The sequence below is a fragment of the Leptosomus discolor genome, chromosome 1, assembly GCF_034619465.1.
Source record: "Leptosomus discolor isolate bLepDis1 chromosome 1, bLepDis1.hap2, whole genome shotgun sequence".
Lineage (NCBI taxonomy): Eukaryota > Metazoa > Chordata > Aves > Leptosomiformes > Leptosomidae > Leptosomus > Leptosomus discolor.
In genome coordinates this window covers 166942737-166965874 of record NC_141391.1, presented here as the reverse complement: position 1 = coordinate 166965874, position 23138 = coordinate 166942737, and the positions used below count along the sequence as shown (strand labels likewise).

At 38.9% G+C, this 23138-nt stretch overlaps 2 protein-coding genes across 3 annotated transcripts in view; one reads left to right on the top strand and one right to left on the bottom strand.

Moving 5' to 3' along the window:
* Positions 1-317: 317 nt before the first annotated feature.
* IKBIP (IKBKB interacting protein) lies at positions 318-9454 on the bottom strand. 2 transcript variants are annotated; one of them, XM_086470797.1, is made up of 4 exons: positions 9425-9454; positions 7773-8001; positions 5839-5956; positions 318-1348 (listed from the first exon to the last, which is right to left on the bottom strand). In XM_086470797.1, the coding sequence occupies exons 2-4, from the start codon at positions 7964-7966 to the stop codon at positions 593-595; spliced, it is 1068 nt and encodes a 355-aa protein (XP_086326923.1). In that variant the 5' UTR covers positions 7967-8001; positions 9425-9454; the 3' UTR covers positions 318-592. The 2 variants fall into 2 exon arrangements, with proteins under 2 accessions (XP_086326923.1, XP_086326914.1); XM_086470788.1 differs by lacking the exon at positions 318-1348 and adding an exon at positions 4105-4971.
* A 1137-nt stretch (positions 9455-10591) lies between these two features.
* The window catches only part of APAF1 (apoptotic peptidase activating factor 1), a 37480-nt gene continuing 24933 nt past the window's right edge, over positions 10592-23138 (top strand). Inside the window, exons 1-9 of the mRNA XM_086470776.1 lie at positions 10592-10628; positions 11842-11983; positions 13246-13435; positions 14694-14891; positions 15902-16085; positions 20417-20529; positions 21170-21301; positions 21691-21929; positions 22483-22650. Coding sequence (XP_086326902.1) covers positions 11846-11983; positions 13246-13435; positions 14694-14891; positions 15902-16085; positions 20417-20529; positions 21170-21301; positions 21691-21929; positions 22483-22650 — 1362 coding nt within the window. The 5' untranslated portion in view covers positions 10592-10628; positions 11842-11845. The remainder of the gene's footprint in view (positions 10629-11841; positions 11984-13245; positions 13436-14693; positions 14892-15901; positions 16086-20416; positions 20530-21169; positions 21302-21690; positions 21930-22482; positions 22651-23138) is intronic.

Genomic DNA, 23138 nt, shown 5'->3' with positions numbered 1-23138 from the left:
CATCTAAAGGTATGACAAACATTTTGCAAGGCATCAGCAATATTTCTGGGCATTGCTTGTATTTACCTCTTTAAATACTGATGATTTAAAAGCAAAGGGAAAGCACTATAGTTACAAAAATCGTGAGTATATTGAGACAAATATTAAATTGCTACTGCCGTTTGATTAACTCTTGTTTAACTATCTGGAAACCACAGTTTTATTCCTTCCCTTGGAGCAGGAAAGGAAAGGTGAAAATCGGTCAGTCTTGGGTCCTGCTTTCTTCATGAAAGCAAACTCTAAACACAAGAACAACATTTTATGCCTTAATACTTTTATTGTACAAAACAAGCAATTTATTAAATATAACATCTGTCATCCTTCAGAAAGACAAATACACGCACAGAGACATGTTTTTTGCTCACATTATAGGTTGTCCCTTGAAATCAGTATAACTTTTTTCTGTCCTTTTCAAAGGAAGAGGACAAATCAGTTACATTTCAGTGTGCTTCTAAATTAAGCCTTTAAATACTGTTTGTCTTCTTAGTACAACACATGATGGAGTTAACACTCCTCAAACACTACTATTCTTTAGGCAGTGGCGTTTCAGTGATCAATTCATGTCTGAAATCTTCGTTAGTTCCTTTTTCATATCTTTGGTCTCCATTTGAACTCTTGTTAGATTGGCCAGTTTCTCACTCAGTGAAGCAATTTCCTTCTCCCGTCGTAATACATCCTCCACTAATCTTCCTATTCTCAGTGTTAGGTCATTTATTAATGGCTCCAAGATGGCAAAATCATTTTTAAGTTTGTATATCTTGGGTTTTAAATCATTTGCAAATACAACTGTCTTCAGAACTTTTGCTCTGTCACCTTCAAGATTCAAAAGTCTATCCGAATGCTTGTTAAAATCACTCCTTAACTCGGATAACGCTGTCTTAATTTGCTCAATTTTTCTTGCATTACTGGATGCCAAGCTTTGTAGTTTTGTACTTCGGTCAATGCTACTGGTAAGCAGGTCACCTATATTTTTTACTGTCGTCTTTTCACCTTTTTCTACTTTATCTTCTAGTGTTTGCAAAGAATCTGTCAGTGCAGTCATATCTGAGACTAGGCCTGAAATGCGCCTCATGTCAGTTTTTACTGTCACAATCGTCAAAGTTATGTTTTTTGCTGCAGAAGCTGCATTCTGTTCAACACTTGAAACTGCATGAAAAAGGGTTGTTAAATTCTTCTGCAGTTCTTCTTGTTTTTTAATTATGCTGCTAGACCATCTTTTCATTGTTGAAATATCTTCCTGCAGATGTTTAATGTGAGAAATTATTTGAAGATCTTTCAGCTGTTCCAGTAAGTTCCAAGTCTTTTCACACTAGAAGGATAGAAAATAAAAATATTGGACAAGATTTCTAGCTTAACAACTCACATCAAAATCAAAGCTATACTCTGATAAAATATATTACTATTCTGATACTGAAACTGAGTGCAAACCCTGTCTTTAGGAAATAAACTTATGCTGCAACAGAACCAAAATTTTATTTTTGTCCTTTCAGTATACATAACGAGTTCAAATGATACTTTTTCTATTATAACAAAGATTACAGGAAGGTGCTATATGACTTTCCAGCATGACCTCTGAAAACACAAGTTATCAAATGCAATCTTCTGATTTCCAGAAATTTTTATATTAAGCCTATAACCTGCGTAAGCCAGAAAGACACATGTAGAAAGACGTTCAGAAACATTTTAGAAAGATGCCTTCTTTAAAATTCTGTTATTCAAAAATCATGGACCGTAATTAACTGGTGTGGTTTTATTTTGGTAATCATCATACATATTTTGAATATGGCCTTCAGAGAAGAAAAAGCCAAAGGAATTAGGCATGGTTCCCTTTTGTTTAAATAGCCACCAAAATACTTCACAGGAAAAACATTACTTGAACAGCCTGCCTCCATAAAAGCTACGTTCATGAGGGAACACTCATGCTACTGTTGGATTTTTGGCTGAATTTGCTACTTCACTTTTTTTTTTCTTTAACAGTTAGTTCTTCGCTTTCAAATTTGAGAGGAAGAAAGGAAAATACCAAAGTGATACTATCCTGTTCAGTCCCCAGTAAGTCAGTGTAGAACTTGGAGAGAAAAAAACCCACTGAATGAGCAAGCTGAAACATTCTGAGGCTCTAATTCGTTTCATGCTAATCCTTTTATTGACACTAGTAGTAAAAGTATCACCAGGGAAACAAACAAACGTTTTTAACTTTTTGATAGCGTTGGTCATTCCTCACTAGCACAGAACTGTTTGCTTAAAAACAAAATAGCAAAATTTAGGTTGTGGAGAGTTGTGCTGGTTTCCTAGTTAATGCCCTCTAAGGAGGAGGATTTCCTGTTCAATCTCGGGTACATTCAGCTTTCAGTAGAGTTGAGGTTGATGAAAACATGAAACTGGGGAGCACACCTCTGGTAATTCAGCCACCCTTCCCCAAAAATATATGAAGTAGAAACACACTGGAATGGGCTTGTGAAAAGTATTTAAAAAATGTTTCCGTATAGAATTTCTTAATAGAACACTGAATACTATTTATTCTGTACCCTTTCTGGAAGAGCAATTTATTTTGAATTAAGATTATGCACCAGGCCAGGGCAATCCACTACAATATATTTTTATTGAATATGACTGTAAACAGATACAAATCAATACATAAGTAATAAATATATGAAACTGAGAGACTTTATAACATTGAGAAATGCTGGTTTAATAGTCTCTTGAACGGGCAGCATTAAGAAGATTTCAGTACAGTTACAGATAAATGAATGTACAAAACCAGAATAATTTAACTTAAGCCTAATTAAGTCATAAACGCGGTGGGTTCATACTATCTACTAAGCAATCTCCTGAGTTCAGCAATAGGAAATTATCAAGACATAAGTCTGTAGATGCAAATTTATGGTGGTCCTGAGATCCAAAGTTCCATGAATAGCTACCAGGCCTATTAGGTAGCACTATGTCCTGCATAAGTGGATCTGTTAGATCTATGGATAAAGCAAATATTCCCTGCTCAAGTACATAACTCCATGGCTTTTATTAATTGCTTTTGCAGCTCTCAGTTCACCAAATTTTGGGAAACAATGTCAGTGATGCTTTTAAGTTTGTTTTTTTTTTTCCCCTTTGAAATGCAATGCAATACCAGATATGCCATGTAATGCCTAATAGAGAATATTCTACAGAAGAAAAAGTTAAATCTTTTTTCTAAACAGCACCAAAACAAACAAACAAGCAAGCAAAACCCTCCCAGAAAGCCCCCAAACTAATACAGGGACTGGTCGCACCAAACTTGCAAATTAAACTATCGAAGAAGAATCTAACAGGAATATCTGCTAATAAGAACTTCAGACTATATGTAGTCCAACGACTTCAATGGCAGAACAAAACTACGCCCATGAAAAGTCTGGCAATGAGGTGTAAGGAGGCTATTTGCATGGGGTCAAACAAATAAAAGGCAACACCAGCTGCTATACAACCCCCTACTCACAAAGACCGGTACAAGAGAAGGTTCTCCATAAGGGGTACTTGACTAGTGTTTTCTGTAATGCTGTTGTATCTAAGCTTCAGCTTTTAAAAATGTACTTAGTGCTTTCCTGCACCTAACAAAATACGTAGATCCCAGTAACAACTCTGACATTGAGAAGTCTGTACTGTAAGCACAAAAACATCACAGTATATAACACATTAAAAGCAGGTACATGTGTATCTGCCTAGAGGTAAGAACTTCATTGTTCTTCGTTATATGTCCATGGAATATAATACACAAAGTAATAATATAAAAAACTAAGCAGTGAAAAATGAATATAAATTGTAATCCGATTTCTCCAATTTTGACTTCTTTTTCCTCAAATCTAAATTCCTTGCTTCAAATTCCTTTTTAATAAAAATGAACTTTTAATAAATAAGCTAAAAATAATCCTTAATTAAGAAAATATTCCTTTCCTCCTTCAACACAGTATTTCTTGCTTTCTAGCCTCTTTATTATAAAGTTTGCCTTTCAGTCTGATCCAATGCCTATTTAAAGGAATGGCAATATATCAGCCATTCTTAACATATGTTGGAGTCACATTATTTATAATAAATTAAACTGCTCTTTCATCAATGAAAACCCTAGGTTCAAATTCACTTGTCCCCATTCTGGTCATTTTCTAAGTCATAGCTTTCTGAAGTTATTTCCTTTGCTTTTGAAGATACTTTTATGTCATGTACTACTTCTTCCAAAACAACTATTTCATTTTGCACTTTCAGTACGCTGCCATTGTACTGTATGCCTTCAAGAACCTTTTGCATCGCCACCATATCAGAAACAGTTTTCAGCACACCGTTTTCCGCAGTATATAGCTGTGTTGTCAAGTCCTCTATCTTCTTCTCCATACTTAGCAATTCACTTGATAATCTAAGAATAGAGTGAATAGCATTTTCGATTGTTGGCAAATGGGTTTTGCACTCTTCAATTTTAGGTTCATAGTTCACAAGTTTCTGATTCAGGTCTGTGTCCTTGGCTACCAGACTATTCCGTTCTTCTTCTAGCTTTTCAACTGCCTTTGCATGCAAGTCCAACTTCTGTTCAACTCTACGGAATTCATCATCTTCTTGCCTTTTTAGTGTCTTAATATTTCTGGCTGTACTGTCTTCCAGGTCTCTTACTCTTTCTGAAACAGCTTTAATTCTTTGCTCAACTTCATTAATTTGGGAAGTAACTTCTGTATGTATGAACTTTACTTCAGATTTTAAACCACTAGTGTTTGTGTTCATTTCATCCAAGCTGCTTCTCCAGGAATTTGTAACATTTTGGAACTTCTCATTAATGCTCTGCATCTTTATAGAGAGAGTCTGTTCATTGTTCTGAATATCATTTATGACGTTACGAAGAGAAGATATTTCCTGCTCAAACTCAGTCATCAGAGAGATGGATGAGGCAGCTTCTCGTAGGATACTTTCAGAAGACTCAAGCTGCATTTATAACACAAAACAATGTCCACGTCTACTTAACGAAAGTAAAACTAGAAAGCCACTGGCATTTATTTAACAGAGAATAAAGTCCCTTAGAAGCCACTTTACTTGTTACAAAGCTCCTATACAATGTTTTCATATTTTATCTTTAAAATATTGTCGATTAACCTAGCATGAAAAAGTGACGGCAAAGGGTATGGTGGTTTTGGGGTTTTTTTTGGTAAAATATATCACACTACATAAATCCCATGCAACATTTTGCAATCTGATGTGTAATATATAAATATCCAAGTTACATCGTGTGTAAACGACATCATTATGAAATCAGTGCTAAAACACATCACTGCATAAGCCATGCTGTACTCCCATTATTATCTGTAAGATCTAGGGGATAATTTGGCAGCCAGCCCAAGTTTTCTGCTTGATAATGTTACACATAGATAAGAAAATAAAACAGCAATGAAAAATATTACTATCACTTCATTACATCTTTCATCTTATTAGAACAGGTCTACTACATAAAAATGCCTGTAAATTTTCTTCAAATCAATGTACATTAGAATTATACACAGAACAGTACTAGTAGAATGAAGTATGTGCACAAGTAAGTTTTTAAAAGTAGTTTAGTGTCTAAAAAAAATAACACTGACGTACAACCACTGTATTCACATACTTGAACAATGGTATGGAGTGACACGTTTAGTCACATGAAATACTCTCTAATAGCCTTTGCCTATTCACAGACAAGTGGAACATTTTATGGAAATTTATTTTAAAACAGTCAGTTAAATTTAACTAAAATGACAACAAAGTAAAACAACTGCAAACGTTCACCAGAGATTATCCAATTAAGATGTTAATGATTACCTTTTCAGAAATAAAGTTAACTTTATTTTCCACATCCAGGAATTTTTCAGCTTCTTGCCGTAAGAAATTGTACTTTTTTTCCATATCAGCAAATTGACCTGACTGCTGAAATTGGAACCTGTAAATTGCAAGTAAATAAGTAGTAAACATAACTGCATAATTAGCATATATTAAGTGTTCCAGGACCTGATTCACAGCAGTCTGTTACTGCAGGAATTTGTGTTCACAGAATTTGCTAGATTAATATGAGAGAAGGAAAAAAAAAAAAAAAAAAAAAAAGGATTTCATGAAGTCGATCTGCTTTCATACTGGAGTTATCTTCCAATAGGGGCAGAAAAATAAGGAAACATCCATAGATGTGCTTTGTTTTTACATTGTATGCCATTCAAACAGGAAAAATGTCTGATAAGATTGCTGAGATAGGGAGGCTCTTACATGCTTGTAATGCCTTGCCTCAAAATATATTTTATTGATAAAGTATTATTTAACTGGAGGAAATAAAACACAAAAAAATAATTTGGACTTTCTTGCAAAGCATCACAAAATCACGCATAGAAGCCTTTAGATTTAGAAAGGATGGTTAATGCCCATGTTTAATTGTAACCATTCAAGAACATATGGTGCACTGTGGCAGAGCCTGTAGAGCTGCTGTCATAGAATCATAGAATCACTAAGGTTGGAAAAGACCTCCAAGATCATCAATTCCAACCGTCAACACCAACACCACCATGCCCACTAAACCACGTCCTGAAGTGCCACATCTACACGTTTTTTGAACACCTCTAGCGATGGTGACTCCTCCATTTCCTTGAGCAGCCTGTTCCAATGTTTGACCACACTGTTATAGCAATGCTAGCTTTGAACACCCACTAGAGATCCCAATCCTATACTTTATAAACATTCTAGATTCATTTACTGTGAACTTGGGAGCTTTTTAACTTTGTCCAGTTAAAAACGAGACAACCAAGCAAAAAACCCTGAATTTTGCTGGATGTTTATTAATCCCAAAACAAGGTTTATTGTAGACTATGCAGGAGTCCTCTCAGCAGTAAGAACAATTTTATCTAGAACAATAAAGTTCATTTAAAATACTGTACTTTCATGAATTGATATTTGTTAGTATATTGAATAGCAATTAGAAGTTTCAAAAGATCTACAAAATGCTCTACAGATTGTTATCCAGTAAAAGCTACAATGCTAGCTACAAATAGATAAATGCAGATAAACAGATATAAAACAGTAAGCAGGAGCATCACTAATCATTTTATTCTACTATGTCGTTCTGTTTCTCAAAGATTTAGGTAACGAAATCTGGGCAATGTTAAAATAAGAACAAATTTTACCTTAATTTTCAGATTGACGTCTGGAGTGTAATAATCTAGACTAATTTCTCGCACTAGAGTTTTCAATTTCATCATATCATTTTTGCATGAAGCTCAGTTTCTGATGGAACTAAAGTACTGATGCTGCTAAGATATTCTAAAACATCTTTTACAAAGATATTTGACCTTTACTTGAAGACTCCACCTGATGAACAATTTACCACACTACTGAGCAAATTTACAGAAAACCATTCCACTTCTACTGTTGAATTATTTATTACCTGCCAAATGAGCCTTGTTGTACTTATTGTCAGATTAAGTGGCTCTTCACAGTTAGGTGTAGTCTCCAAAGCAGGTATTTACCATTAATAAGCAAGGCACCTTTTAAGCTTTCAACATGATAGAACAGATCAAGCTTCTGTCATCCCTCACTCTACACCGATGTTTCCACACTGGTGGATACTGCTTTCTCAATCCTTACAGCTTTAAAAAGTTTCTATAGTCACTTAACCCAAACACTCTATTCAAATGTAACTAACCATATCGCCTGTGACTGAATACAGTATAGAACACAAAAGAAAATATTAAAATCCACTTTAGAAGGTTACCTACCACGTCAGGACCAGGCAGACAGCAAGGGAAATCATGCTCAAGCTTGTCCGTGAGTCCAGCCGAAAGGAACTCTGATTATTGCTGGTCTTGGGACTTGCCACCTTCCCACAATTGTTGTGCTTCTCAACTTTTTGTGAGCCTTCATTGGCCCTGGATGAAGAAATACCTTTTTTCCTCTGCTTAACTTCAGACATTTTGTGTTTTTAAAAAGTACAAGCAAAAGAGAGAGCTGGAAAAAACAAAACCAAAAAGGACTAGTTACTTCTAAACATCCCCAAATATAACTTTTTGCCCTTTAGTCACACAAATACACCTCCAAAAATGAATGCTTCCTTAGGTGTCTACCATGTTTTCTAGTTATGTGAACTTTATTATAAAGTGTCATAAATAGTGTCATAAGATTTGTGAAAATTTGTTTCTATACTACAAATTATTTTCTCAAACTGAACTGAATTTTCAAATTTTAGCTAATTTCACCTTTCCAGAAATATTTCATCCACTCTACAATAAGCCATTCTGAATATATATTTAAAATCACAAGGACAGGAAGCATATTTCTTTCTATAGTTGATTACAGTCAGAATTTGGTTTACTTGTGGATTTTAAAAAAAAATTACCTACTGTACATTAAAGGGGAAAATTAATTTTCTTATTTTTAAAAATGGGATGGCAAATCAGTCTTTAATTTAGAAATAGTTCTGTTGTAATGATTTCATGTCATCTGTAAAACCACAGGCATCAGTTAAGAGATCATTAATAAGATGGCCAATAAAAAAGATTAATGAAATAATGCATCTAGATAAAAGAAAAGCTATAATTTCCTCTTTGCTAAAATTAAGGTCCAAATAGATTCAGGCAGTATGAACCTCCACTTTTTGAAGAGTACAAAAGCTCATATTCCAACTAAGCAAGTGGAAGTACAGTGTGGAATTTTTAAACCTACCATCTGCCACCATACTGCTCAAAATAGACTAGATCCTTGGTGGATTCTGTTTAGCACAATTTGAGACAAAAATGTGCTTCTTTCTGGATCATTCTGCAGTCACACGTCAAAATATAAATACATAAATATTAGAGATACTTACATAGTCACATACATGCATAAAAGGCATTGGTTAAAATCTAATCTGTCACAAGAGCACAGAGCTTAAAGGTGTTTGGGAGTCACTGTACTAGGAAGCAACCTCTGAGTTCGAAGTATGTAGGAAAAAACCACCTCTTGCTGTCCCCCCCTCCCCCCCAAAAAAAAGTAAAAATACTATTTTATAACTTTTAAAACACCTTTGGGTTTGAGAGCACATATTATGAACTTAAAAATTCAGACAGAGATCTGAATGGCCGTTTGACGTTAAAAGGACAACCTCAGAGCGCACCCCCTGCAGAACGGAGGAAGGGGCCGTCGCTCCCCCAGAGACCCTCCCCAGCCCCCCCCACCCCTCCCTCCCCGCCCCCTCTCCCCCCGGCCACCGCCCCAGCCCTGCCCACGCTCGGCCCGGGGCACCCGAAGTGACCGACTGCCCCCCTCCCCTCCCCGGCACTTCCACAGCCCCTCGGGGCTCCCAGGAAACTCCCCCAGCCCAGGAGCGACCCCCGCTCGCCCTGGGGACACCACCCAGCCCCGCCGACACCCTTCCTCCCGCGGCGCCACCGACCCCCAGCACTTCGGGCCGCCTTTCCCCCTCCGGCCGCTGCCACGCTCCTCCGCCGAGCCGCCCTCCGTACCCTCGCCGCTCTCTCCGGCCCCAGCTGCGAGGCGGGGAGGGCGGTCCGGTCCCGCCCCGCCGTTACACGTCTACACGCCCCACAGCCCCACCCCCGGCCCGGGCCAGCGCCCGGCACCTCGCCCGTTGCGGCCGTTAGCAACCGCCGCCGCGCCCTGCGCCTGCGGCGTGGCGCGCCACATCCGCGCGCGCGCGCGCGCGCCCGCCCGCCCGCCCGCCCGCCGAGGCAGGCGAGCGGCGCCGGTAGGCACAGCAGGGCCTCCGCGGCTCTGCGCCGGCGCGGGAGAGCGGGGCTTTGTTCCGCGCGGGGCGGGCGAGGGCCGGGCCGCTGCCGGCCGCCGGGGAGGGCAGCGGGCCGGCCCGGCCCTTCTCCCGCCCCCGGGGCCCGGAAGGAGGAAGTGCTCGCGGCGCGGCGCTTCCCCGGTGCGGGGAGGCGGGTTCTCCTCGGGGCGAGGCGGGAGTTTGCTGCCGGCGGCTCCCGACGGCCCCGCGCTGCCCGGCAGGTGAGCGGCAGTGGCGGAGGCAGGGCAGGGCAGGGCGGGACGGGACGAGGAAGGAACGAGGAAGGGCCGTCCATCGGCGGTCTCGCCGCAGCGCCCCTGAGGCTGGCTCCAGCCCCCGGCTCCGGAGCTGTCTGCTGCGGAGGCGGCTTGTCCCCCGCCGCGGGGGGAAAGTCGCGGAGGAGACCGGGCAGAGCCCCCCAGCCCGGCGGGGTGGTGTTTAGGGGGGGCGGCTGGTCCGGGCGCTCTGGTTTATGTTTCGTTCTCCCAGCGGCTGGTAGCGGCGGCTGCGGTGGGGCGTGCCTGGGGGTGAGGTAACCCTTTGTGCTGCGTGTTCGCGGGGCGCTTTCTCTTTGTGTTCGCTTCACGCGTGGATTGATTGCTTTTATTTATTTTTTTTTTATTTTTTTTTTTTTTTTTTATCCTGGATGTTTTTCGATTGGGGAGCTTTCGTGTCACCTTTCCTAAGTGGTGCGGTGAGGTGGAGGTAGGGTGGAAGACTTCCCTAACCACGTAATTTTCAGCGAAAACAGGAAATTCTGTCGGTCCGGCGGCAGAGACGCTCCGTCTCGGGCTTGTCCAGAGGCGGCCGTTCAGCCCCTGCCCCGCTCCTGAAGGAGGGAGTGAAGGACAAGGTGAGCGGTTCTGCAGGCAGCTGCATGCTTCCTCCTGGAGGAGCTTAAAGTTGCCTTCGGAGCCTTCGGTCCTTGCGCAGGAGTGGGATCGGAGAGATCGTTTTGATCATTTGGGACTCTCGGGGCCAGCTGATCAGTACTGGAAACCGTTTCCGCAGCAGACAGTAGTTTTCACTTTCTGTTGTCTTCAGGCAATTTTTTTTTTTTTGTATGACGTCAAGAATGCAAGTTCATAGTTGTGTGTGAGGTGTTGACAAAGGAAGGTGTAGCTCAGTCATTGGTGGTGTTGGGTGCTCCGTCTCCTGTCATGTGTCAAGGTCTGAGTGGACTTGTATGGAGTCCTGAATTTGGAGACAACATCGAGTTTATCTCATGGGATTTGGTACACATGGATTTTATTTTCTGTTGTAGTTCTTTCCGGTGCTGTCAGCCATGAGACCAGTTGTGTTGTCGTAATCACATGATCCAAGGACTTAAAAAATTTGAGGGATGTAGTGGGTGGGGAGAAGACCTTTTCATAGAGACATTTAGCAAGTTCCTGGTATATGAGAAGCTTGCATAGACTGTGATTCTTTAGTTCTGCAAGTGTTCATAAACATAAATTCATAGAGAACGCAAGTTTTACTATGGGCTTAATTAACTGTTAAAGATTGAAATTCTTTTTATACCTGCTTTATATGCCTGCAAGTGGAACAATCAGAGAAATACTGTAGTCAGATTCGTTATAATAATGCTTAGCTGGATGTTTTTATTAAACGTGGTAGCATATGGCATCTAAACTGTTTCAAGAATGCTATTCATGTTTACAATAGCTTGTGAACTATTGCAACTTAACTATTAATATGCCTTTTTATTTTTTACTCTGTTGAAAAGGAATATTAGATTTCTCCAGTGTTTTCTTGATGCTGCTGTACTGTCCAGCCAAGCTAGGCTAGTGAGTCTTATAATTAAATTCATGTTACAGTAGTATGAAAGTCTCTTTATCGAGACAGAAAGTAAAAAAACAACTAAATTTTTTAGCTCTCTGCAGTTTGTAGTACAAGGTTGCCTGAAGATTTGCTGTTTTTCCATTAATGCAGCTGCTCTGCTACTTTTTCTGACTTTAAAACCCAAAATTCATTAGCCATTTAAAAACTTTTTTCCTTGTACTTGTAAGTTATGTTCTCGTTCTGACTCAACTTCTGTTTTTTCCCCCCTCTTTTTCACACTGAAGAAATATGGATGTCAAGAGTAGGAATTATTTATTTATGAATCGCCAAGCATTGGAGAAAGACATCAAGACCTCTTACATTATGGATCGTATGGTTTCTGACGAAGTACTAACATTGCAGGAGGAGGAGAGAGTGAGACAACAGGTAGAATCGTCTCTCACTGTTATTTGTCTTCCTAGTCTGCTCACATGTTCTATCATCCTTTTTAAAAATAGTAATTTCTGTCTGTCTCATTCCTGGATTCAGCAAATTCTGAAGTCTATACCTAGCATGAAGTTTTTATTGCACTTCATAAGGTTGAGTTAAAGACTTGGTCCAGTTGAAGGCTGTTTATGAATTAGGGTTCTGGGGTAGCTCCTAGGGACAGCAAAGCTACAATCAAACATTCTTTATGAAATGCCCTTCAGGTCGACGTTGCTCAAGAGGCACTATTTAATGGTAGAGATGTATTTTATACTTTCTCCACATAGCCCAGTGACCTGTGGAGAGAACTGGAACTGATTCTTTCCTTCTCTGAGCTCTTGTCAGAACTTTCTATCATGATGCAAATCTAATCTGTATTTCCCGTGGAGGTTTTACATATTTTTAAAGATATCTGAGCAGCATGGTTAGAAAGATAAATGCTTGAATAGGAATATTAATTGTAATATTTTTTCCTTTAACTAATTTACTGACCAAGTCCTCTTCCTCCTTTTATTCATGTTGAGTAACTGAAACTGGAGTTTCCAGATGACTTGATCTTTCTAGGAATTTCTGATTTGATGGCCTATGCAAAAATAATATATCACTGTTTTCTGACAGGTGACCAGTTTGCTGACAGGACTGCTATAAAGGCCGATTCTAAGTGGCATCCGTCTTTGACTTGTCATATTCAGGCAGGCAAAACTTTTCAGAGGGTATTGTCCTCAGCAGCCCCAGTCAGTCATGAAGTCACATTCATGAAGTCACTTTGTGACCCACCTTACTCTAGGTCCTTAGCTTTAGCTCCTTACAAAGTTTTTGACTGTATCTCACAACTCTTGCCATCTCGTTTCTCGTGAATGTCTCACTGCACCGTGTCCTGCCTAGCATCTTCTGGTTGAGCACTGCTGCACTCTGATCTCTGGCAAAATTCAAGAAACAGGTTGTCATGCATCACTAGAGCAACATCTTGCCAACCACGTCTCATTGGTATATACAATCACAGAACGGTTTGGGTTGGAAGGGACCTTAAAGATCACCAGGTTCCAACCCTCCTGCCATGGGCAAGGACACTTCTGTAACTATAAACAGTAACCACCTTTAGTAAGCGTAGTAAACGATGTTTCTGTAACTGTAAACAGTCTGTAATTGACAGAGTGATAATTAGATGATTTCTAAGGTCTCTTAATTTTGTATAACATCTCTTTTAATGTTTTTTTTTCTAGAATACACAGAAAGAACGAGCAGCTATGCTAATAAACATTATTCTTACAAAAGATAATAATGCATATAGATCCTTTTATAATGCACTGCTTCATGAAGGGTACAGAGATCTTGCTGCACTTCTTCAGGACGGCATCCCTGCCATCTCTTCTGGTAATGGAAAGAGTTCAATGGATGGAATGACTTCATACGGTCAGTGTAACAGCAGTCACTGTGCTTGAAAGTAAAGACAAGTTGCCTTTTTTTATTCCTTACTAAGTGACTATCTGGAATACCTGTTCCAATGAAAAAGGAGAAGTTGGTGCATTCTCTTGTTCTGGTAACGTGGTAGTCAGTATTTCTGTCTTTCATGTATTTAATATAGCAGGAGAGTTACACAGTTATGACTTTTGTAGGCCATCTTGAAAGTGCTCATATTAAGTATCATTTATTTTAAAAGACGGGAAACCTGAAACTGTCACAGTTTTCTCTAAATTGTAACATCTTTGCTGTACGTGAATGAAAGACTTTTATTTGTGTATATTAAAGAAGTTGAATCTGACATAAAAAGTTGCAGCCTCTGAAATACTGATGTGCATCTTGAAGGGTAATCTGTAATCTCTCAGCCTACGTTCCAATAACTGGTCTAGTTATTGGGCGGTTTAATTCTCTCCACCAGATCTTTTAGTTACTGTAAGTTCGTAACTTTTGGCTATGCTATCATCAGTATCATCTCTGATTGGCATGAAATAAATTGGTACTTTCTAATGGGAAGACCCTTCTAACTGCATATGACTAACTGCCGAAGGTACTGGCACTCTGCGTTTTAAGAAGTGTCACAGGCATGTGAAGTTGTGTTTACCCAAGTGAGATTCCTCAAGGCTTATCAGCATAACGTGACTCTGTGTATAGCCACTTTGTGGCCAGCGGTGGACAGATAAAGCACACGCTTCCTTTCCTGCTATACTTTACCAGCTCTATTGTAAGTCGTGCTGTCTTAGCTTAAATCAAAGGAAAACTTGCTTGGACCACAATGCTGTGCTGTTAGCTACGAAGTGAAAGCCTTACACAGCATGCGTTCTTTTCCACTGCATCCATGGGGTGGTAACTTTTGGGTGAGAAAATAACTTGATAGGTATAGATCAATAACGTCGGGCTCTTGCGTTTGCCACAGTTTCTACTGGAGCTGTTAATTACCTTTTCCCTTCTAGGGTTTGATGTAACTAGCTTTCCTCATGTGTAGTTAGTTATTGGAATGCTGTTGTAGTTACCTGCCAAGTAATTTATTTCTAACAAGCAATATCTTTTCAGGATTTGGTGTTGCAAGTCCAGTAGTTTTTAGAGCATTTGTATGGGATGTGAGGTGGGGGGGGAGCCTGCTAGTTATTTGGGATGGGGAGTTGTTTGGTTTGAAGAGGCATCACATCTAGAAATTACTTTTTATTTTCGTGTTTCTTGTTTTTAACTTTAGTTAAGACAGTTCTCTGCGAAGGAGGTGTACCACAGAGACCAGTTGTGTTTGTCACTCGTCCAAAACTGGTAGAAGCTATTAAACAGAAACTGTGCTGCTTGGGGAATGATCCAGGCTGGGTCACAGTGTACGGAATGGCAGGTTGTGGGAAGACTGTTTTAACCGCAGAAGCTTTAAGGGATCATCAGCTCTTGGAAGGTACTTTTGGAAAAACATCTGTATTTTTGTAAAAATTACTACAGGTATACACTTGTTGGACATATATAGTGAAGTATCTTATGTCATCTTGAAAGTAATTTAGGGTTTAGGTTTCTAAAATCTTTAGGTGCTTCTGAAATACTTGCTTGCAACCTACAGCTTTCATAGCCATTTAGTGCTCTAGGACCACTAAGTATTTTTTTAATTTATGGGAAAAGATTATGAATAGCTTTTCACCTTGGAATCTGCTTTGGTTTATGAGAGTAGGTGCATCCTTAATTAACTTGAAATTGTTATTTCTGTTAGTGCAAAATAATCACATCTAGTTTATATTCCTTTTGGGTATTGCTAGTTAAGTCCTCAGACTCTTCTCTTTGCTATGTGAGTTTAAAAAAATCTTGTTCTAACTTTTGCATGTATTTTAATAATGGCAGGCATTTGTGGAGTGATCACACTAGTATCACTTTGGCTTGAAGCAGATCATAAATCAAACCATTTAATGGTTTGGTGGTTTTTTTTTTTCGCTGCATGGGACACTTGGAAGAGAAAGTGTGACTTGGGCATTAGAAAGCATGATGCAGGGATAGACACAGCTGACTTTTTGTTCTTGTTCACCGTTTTGGGTGAATTTTCATGTCCCAAACTCTGAACTCCTGCAGTAGTACAGGGTTAAAAAATAAATGCCAAGTCAGACTAGCAGGAAGATGGATGCGGAAGGGGTTGTTAAGGGACAGGCAGGAAGGCATGTAGAGAGGAGGGATGACAGCATCAGTGGCAGTTTGAATTCTCTGTGGGAACTTACCCTACAGAGCCCATTCCTTTAAAAATAAAAAGTAGTGGTCTTGTAGAACTGTCCTTCTGTGTTAATGGTAGAGTGCAAGGTTGGCTTGCAACAGACTTTACAGTTTTATATTTTAATTGAAATGGAGTTATTGATTGCTATTGTAAGCTGCTATTAAGTATTTCTCACTTTAAATGTTTAACACGATTAATATTGTTTTTTTTGTTAGATTACTTTCCAGGAGGAGTTCACTGGGTCTCTGTTGGAAAACAGGACAAAGCAGGGCTCCTGATAAAACTTCAGAATCTCTGTAGTAGATTAGAACACGACTCTGCTCTTTCACAAAGGCCACCGCTGAACATTGAGGAGGCTAAAGATCGTCTTCGTTTGCTGATGCTACGCAAATATTCCAGGTGATGTCAGTAAAATGAAACGCTATTATTTTAACTGATAAAAATTTGTAGAGTAACTTTGGTCTGATCATCTAAGGTGTCTGTGCTAGAGGCAGATGTATAATAGACATGGTATAACTCTGTCCTGGTTTAGGTATTTTTTTTTTTAATGAAGTAGCTTTAGGGACACATTGTAGGCTTGTGCTAGATGTGAATATGTTTAGTAGGCTAATAAGGTTTCTGCTAACAAAGTACATGAACCAGCCTTGCAGAAGTCACATTTGCTTGAAAAGTTGTTAGTCGCTGAAAAATGAAAATTGGGAACAAACAGTGGGAAATAAGAATTGCTCTGACTTTCGGTGTTCTCATTGTGTACATAGAAGGCTTCACTGATGTGTGAAGATCATACTGGGGTAAAAGGGTGTGTATCACTGCAAAAAGTTTTTCCTTTCTAGAACAGCTGGTGTCTTTTTAAAGTGTTTGGTCTAGAGTTACCAAAGTGAAAGCAGGTTTTCCTGATATGATCAATTATTGCCAAGAAACCAGTTGCTTTCAAACTTCAGGAAAAGTGACTTGATTTAATCAAGCAGTGTCTCAGTCACTGCGCATCTTTTTTCATCTTTGAGCTTATTCAGGATTTCATTACTGTCTAGGAAAATCTGTGCTAAACTAAACAAGCCTGTGCCTGAGTGGGATATCTCAGGAGTAATACTCCAACCTTGTGATCTTTATAGATGACATAGTGTAGAAGAATACTGGCATTTTTGTACAGTGAAAAAAAAAATAAAATCTTTCTTGTGAAGAAAAGATTTGAAAAACACTGCCAGGTCCTCCACAAGAAATCTTTCATTTTTTGTGGAAGTCTTACATGAAAAGTGCAAACAAGACACTTTCAACTGAAAGTGCAGGTTTCCCTGAAGTATGTGAAGTGGTTGTCTCCATTGACACAATTCTTGTTATTTTTTTGTTCATTATCAAACAAAACAAAACTCTTCAATACAGTTTAATTCATGCACAGCATCACAGTGTCTTCTGACTGGAAGGTAAAACTGCATGTTGTTTTCTTGTAAGATGTATCCCTATGGAATCATGAACTGTCCCAGAAGTTGGCAGCTACTCTATAGCCAAGTAACATGACAGCCTATCTGGTTGATACGCTATGCTAGGCTGTATTGTTTGTATAGAATCATAGAATCATTAGGTTGGAAAAGACCTCTAAGGTCTTCAAGTCCAACCCAACACCACCATGCCTACTAAACCATGTCCCAAAGTGCCACATATACACATTTTTTTGAATACCTCCAGGGATGGTGACTCCACCACTTCCCTGGGCAGCCTGTTCCAATGTCTGACCACTCTTTCGCTAAAGAAATTTTTCCTAATGTCCAATCTAAACCTCCCCTGGCACAGCTTGAGGCCATTTGCTCTCATCCTAACACTTGTTACTTGGGAGAACAGACCGACCCTCACCTCACTACAACTTCTTTTCAGGCAGTTGCAGAGAGCCATAAGGTCTCCCCTCAGCCTTCTCTTCTCCAGACTCAACAACCCCAGTTCCCTCAGCCGCTCCCCATAAGACCTGTTCTCCAGACCCTTCACCAGTTCCGTTGCCCTTCTCTGGACACCCTCCAGCACCTCAATGTCCTTCCTGTAGTGAGAGGCCCAAAACTGCACACAGCATTCGAGGTGCGGCCTCACCAGTGCCGAGTACAGGGGCACGATCACCTCCCTGTTCCTGCTGGCCACACTATTGCTGATACAGGCCAGGATGCTGTTGGCCTTCTTGGCCACCTGGGCACACTGCTGGCTCATGTTCAGCCGGCTGTCAGCCAGCACCCCCAGGTCCTTTTCTGCCTGGCAGTGTTACAGCCACTTGTCCCCAAAGTTGATAGACCTAGAATCTAGGTCTAACAACTCGTGCACAAAGTGACTCATTTAAGAGATACTGTGTCTTGTCAAAAGAGAACCTGTATGCTGAGGGAGCTAAGGGGAAAAGAGAAAATACTGGCTTTGGCGTGCGGTTTAATTTGAGGCATTTCAATGCCGGCTGTGACAGTGTCTTCCTTACAGACTGCCAGATATCTCTTGTAGGATGCTGTTGACCTATCAGTGTTCATTAATCTGTTTCAGGGTAAAGTAACAGATGTTAGGTAGAAGTATTGCAGGGAATGACTGCACCTCAAGGAAAAGAGACAAGAATTGATTATAAAACTTTTCTAGTCTGATTGCTTTTTGCCATTTTGAAACCATGTTAATGTGATCACACTATTCATCTTAGTCCTGTTTACCCTTTCACTTCTCCCTCTTTGTCCTAAACACTTTGAGCATGTTGCCAAAATTAACTCTAAAGGTAGGAACTGTGTATCTTTGGAAACTGGAAATTGAAAATGGAAATTGACAGTAGGATAAAGAAGAGAAATCCAAGTAGATTCCTTCAGTGGCAAAAAGGAGTATAGAGAATGAATTGAAGGGAAACATATTTTATTGTCTTGCTAACTGGCCAGCTTGGACACGTGAGCTGGGAACAGGGTACAGCCTGTGCTGCGTCCTGCCCAGTAATGTACATCTGAAATGTAAGAACAAACTGAAAGTCTTGCTAGTGATGGGTTGTCTAGGAACTCATAGTGGGTATGGGAGGAGGTAGAGGGGAACATACTGGGGAGTGAGCTTGACAGGGTGCAAGTGTATTGGAAACCAAGCCTCACTAGTTCTGCGGCTTGTGGAGGAGCTTTCTCTGCACTGGAATTCTCTGTGGTGACAAAAAATCGCTTCAGCTATTTCTGGATTCAGTCAACCCAGTATATCTCTTGGGAATAAAGTATTAGTCAAAGGATTATTCAAATTGTGAATCCAGAAATTTCTTGGGTTTAATATTAGTCAAATGAAAACTTTTTGAGCAAGATAGCATTATTTATTTTGTTGGATTATGGTTGAAGAAATGAAAGCTATGGTATTTTTTAAAGTAAGACATTTCAGAATTAAGTCTACTGTGATTGTTATCACAGTGTTTTGTGTTTGGTTTTTTTTTTTTAGCTCGGGTTTTGTTTGGGTTTTTTTTGGGTTTTTTTTTTTTTGGTAATTCTAATTAGGATTTAAGATTTGTTGGTGTGGCCGGGGAAGAAAGTCACTGATACCAAAAGACTGGGAGGACTTTGAAGTTTTCAGATTAATTAAAAACATAAGATCAGGCTGTATTTCATGCTGTCCAACATATTTTCAAGTGTGAAAGTACCACAAAATCAGAAATTTATGGCTATGATAATAATCTTGTAAACCCTCTCATTTTTCAAAAGGGTGTTAATAGAGGAAGTGTGTAAAAATGAGATCTGGGTATCCAAGACTTATATGCAACTTGAAAATGTAATATAATGTGTATGCACTTGTTTATGAAGGGTAAAATCCTTATTTATAAGAATTGATGGCATAAGCATCATTTAGCTGAAGAAAAATGCAGAAGTCCTGGCATGCTTCAGTGGGAAGTGGACAATTTAACCAATGACTAGTGTAGCTGAAAATTCCATCCCTTAAAAAAAAAATAAGGCAGTAAATGTAAACAATTTGTAGGATTTGGTTTCGATAACTTTCTTTCCTCCACAAAACAGATAGAATGCAAATAACTGGTATTTCTTTTCACAGATCTACTTGCCAGCCAATCTCTTTGACTTCTTGTTCTCTTGGAAGCAACCTTTTAAAAACAGTTTTCAGCAACAACTTTGTCAGATATAGGCAGGTGTAGGGAAGTCTACTGTACATTGTTCTGGTGAGATTCCATGTAGTAACCTACAAACATGTCTAGCTGTAGGATTTCAATATGTAGTACATAATGTTTTTTATGTAAGAAAAGCCACATCATCCAAGACAATTCCTTCACAAGTGGATTAGTCTCTTACAGCTTTCTGAAGACAGAAGATCAAAACTGTAAACTCTCGAGTCAAAAGGAAACTGCAATGTTCTCTCCCACGAAGCTTATCACTTGCCTGTGTCAAGCAGGGTTGTTATCTAGTCCTACACAACTTTTTTTCTTCACTTATGATATCTGATGACTTGAAAAACAGAGTACATATTTCTGGTTTTCATGGCATCTACTGGAAATATTTCTCAAAACGTTATTGTTTATGCTTCAATTGTAGCTATATAGCAAAAAATGGTAAAAACTAATTTTTTGAGATATTTGCATTCAGCTTTCTTGCACAGTGTTTAATGCACTCTTAAGATACTTCACATATTAATATAAGAAATTATGCAGGGATACATTGTCAATTCTGAAAATGTTCTTTTACTATGAAAGTACCCTACTGTATTTTACCACTAATAGTTGATCTGGAATCTGCAATTTTTTTTTCTTGCACTAGATCTCTTTTGATCCTGGATGACATTTGGGATTCCTGGGTATTAAAAGCATTTGATAATCAATGTCAGGTTCTTATCACCAGCAGGGACAGGAGCGTAACAGATGCTGTGGCTGGTAAGGAACAGGTTCCTCTCCTGCACCACGATTGTGTGTGCATGTGTATGCAATTTGTTCTGGTGAACTTTTAATTTGTTCTGGTGAACTTTTAATTTGTTCTGGTGAACTTTTAATTTGTTCTGGTGAACTTTTAATTTGTTCTGGTGAACTTTTAATTTGTTCTGGTGAACTTTTAAAAGTATCTGATAGAGTCTAGGACTATGAACTTGTGCACAAGTGGCAAAGTTTTAGAATTCTGCTTTGTAAGACTTTATACTCTTCATGAAATAAATGTTATATGTTATCCCGAAAGTTATGTGTCTGCATTGAAGAGCACAATGATTCTCAACAGGATAAGTTAACCTCTGTGACACTGCTGCTGTTAGTTTGATTATCTCTATGCTATTAAGCAGTCACTGCTATGACATGCCCATAATGCGTGTGTAATTATTAGATTATAGTCTAATTTTTTTGTGTCTCTATTTCAAACTTAATTTTGGTAAGTAGAACTTATACTTTTCTTAGTACTAAGCATATAAACTACTATGCAAAAAATCACGAGCCAGGTCCTTTGCTCCAGATTTTGCTTGGAAAATACTCTCAGTTTGCATAGGATATCTAACATTCTTTTAATTATTTTCCATGTTTCTGTGTCTAGGCAATAAATATGAGGTTCATGTGGAAAGTGGACTAGCACATGAGAAAGGACTGGAGATTTTATCTCTATTTGTGAATATGAAAATATCAGAACTGCCAGAACAAGCTAACTGCCTTGTAAGGGAATGCAAAGGTATACTTGCTACTCTTTAACATACCATTTACCACTGAATATCTTTTTCCCTTCTAGGTTTTGACTTAGAAAAAGAGGATGTATGCTTTAAGTGCTTGTTAAATTGTTTTTGGTTTTTGTTTTCTTTTCTTTTTAAAACTAAATAGAAGTGTCTCTTGTTGATTTTTTTTTTTTGAGTAGTTTTCTTCAGTATATCTTCCCCCCTGCCCCCCTATTACACTTAAATCTGGTGAGTTTGCAGATGTCTGCATGGATGACATGTTTTGTTTGTCTGTTCTCCCCACCTCAAGAATTTAATAAATGTATTGGGAAAATTACCTGATTTATTCAGCCACTTAACTAAACTGTTGGACTGCATTCCTTATTCTAAGATTAATCTTTTCCTTTAGGTTCTCCTCTTGTGATATCCTTGATAGGTGCATTATTACGAGACTTCCCCAGTCGTTGGGAATACTATCTTAAACAGCTGCAGAATAAACAGTTTAAAAGAATAAGAAAATCATCGTCTTATGATTACGAAGCCCTTGATGAAGCGATGTCCATAAGTGTTGAGCAACTGAATGACAATTATAAAGACTACTATAAAGACCTCTCTATCCTCCCAAAAGATGTTAAAGTCCCTACTAAGGTAATAACAGCACTGCAGAAATCTCATAATTTTTAGTGAGATAAAAACAATAACTTTAAAGAATTCATAAAATTTGTAATTGTTATGTATAACATGCTGTATGTAACTTAATAGTAATCGCTAGATTGGGTGGGTCGGGTCCATTATTGTATCATGACTTTTATCGACAGTAGTGAAACTAAAAAATTGTAACTGAATAAATGTATTCATAATGTTTTGGTTTAATGTGCGTTGTGTATATAGCTCTTCAATTAGATTGTAATTGAGCTCTCTGAAGGCTTAAAAAATGTTATGTGAAATTTGTCCTCTTTAAGAAAAAGATATGATTACTGTAAATCAGCATAGATAGACAAAGGATGGGATAACTTGTGTTATCTGTCCCATAGTTTGGTGTGGAAGAATGGGTAACTTAGTGAATTTATTACCATTTGTAATATGTCTGTATTTGTTAGCATGTGTTTTGTTATCAGTTAATTGGTAGCCTTTTACGATATTCATACAAGTCACATTACCCCTTAGTTCTGATTCTGTTCTGTCTTAATGTGCTTTTTAGGTTCTCTGTATTCTTTGGGATATGGAAACTGAAGAAGTTGAAGATATACTACAGGAGTTTGTTAACAAATCACTGTTGTTCTGTGATCGTAATGGGAAGTCATTCCATTATTATTTACATGATCTTCAACTTGACTTTCTTACAGAGAAGAATCGCAACCAGCTTCAGGTAGGGTATCGACTAATCTGCTTTGCTTTTAACTTCACTCTGCAAAGCTGGGTATTCTTCAGAAAATGTTCCTTTATTAAATGGTATCCAGAGTAGCTTCAACCAGAGTACCTTCAGAATAGGTCCACAAAAAACTTAATGCTGACTAATTAAAACCACTTATTTTTAACTTGAAGCTGTGGAGTGATTTCATGATGGTTCCATCTGGACCTAAGAAACTAAACTGAGTAAAGATTCTATATCCGTTATTTCTCTGTCAAAGATGTTTCCGGCAGGAGATGGAATGTTCCGCTGATGATTCCAAAGGCATCAAAACCCTACAGAACAGGAGGTTTCCTCCTTAATACAGAGAAGTGCTTTTTACTGCTTTTGTTCAATTTAAGCCAATACTTGCAGGGAGAAAGGACTCATAAGCTGGGCCCAATAAATTTATCAATTCTGAAGGATAGGGCAGAAAGCGTAGATAGGAAGAAAAGGTAAATTTTTAG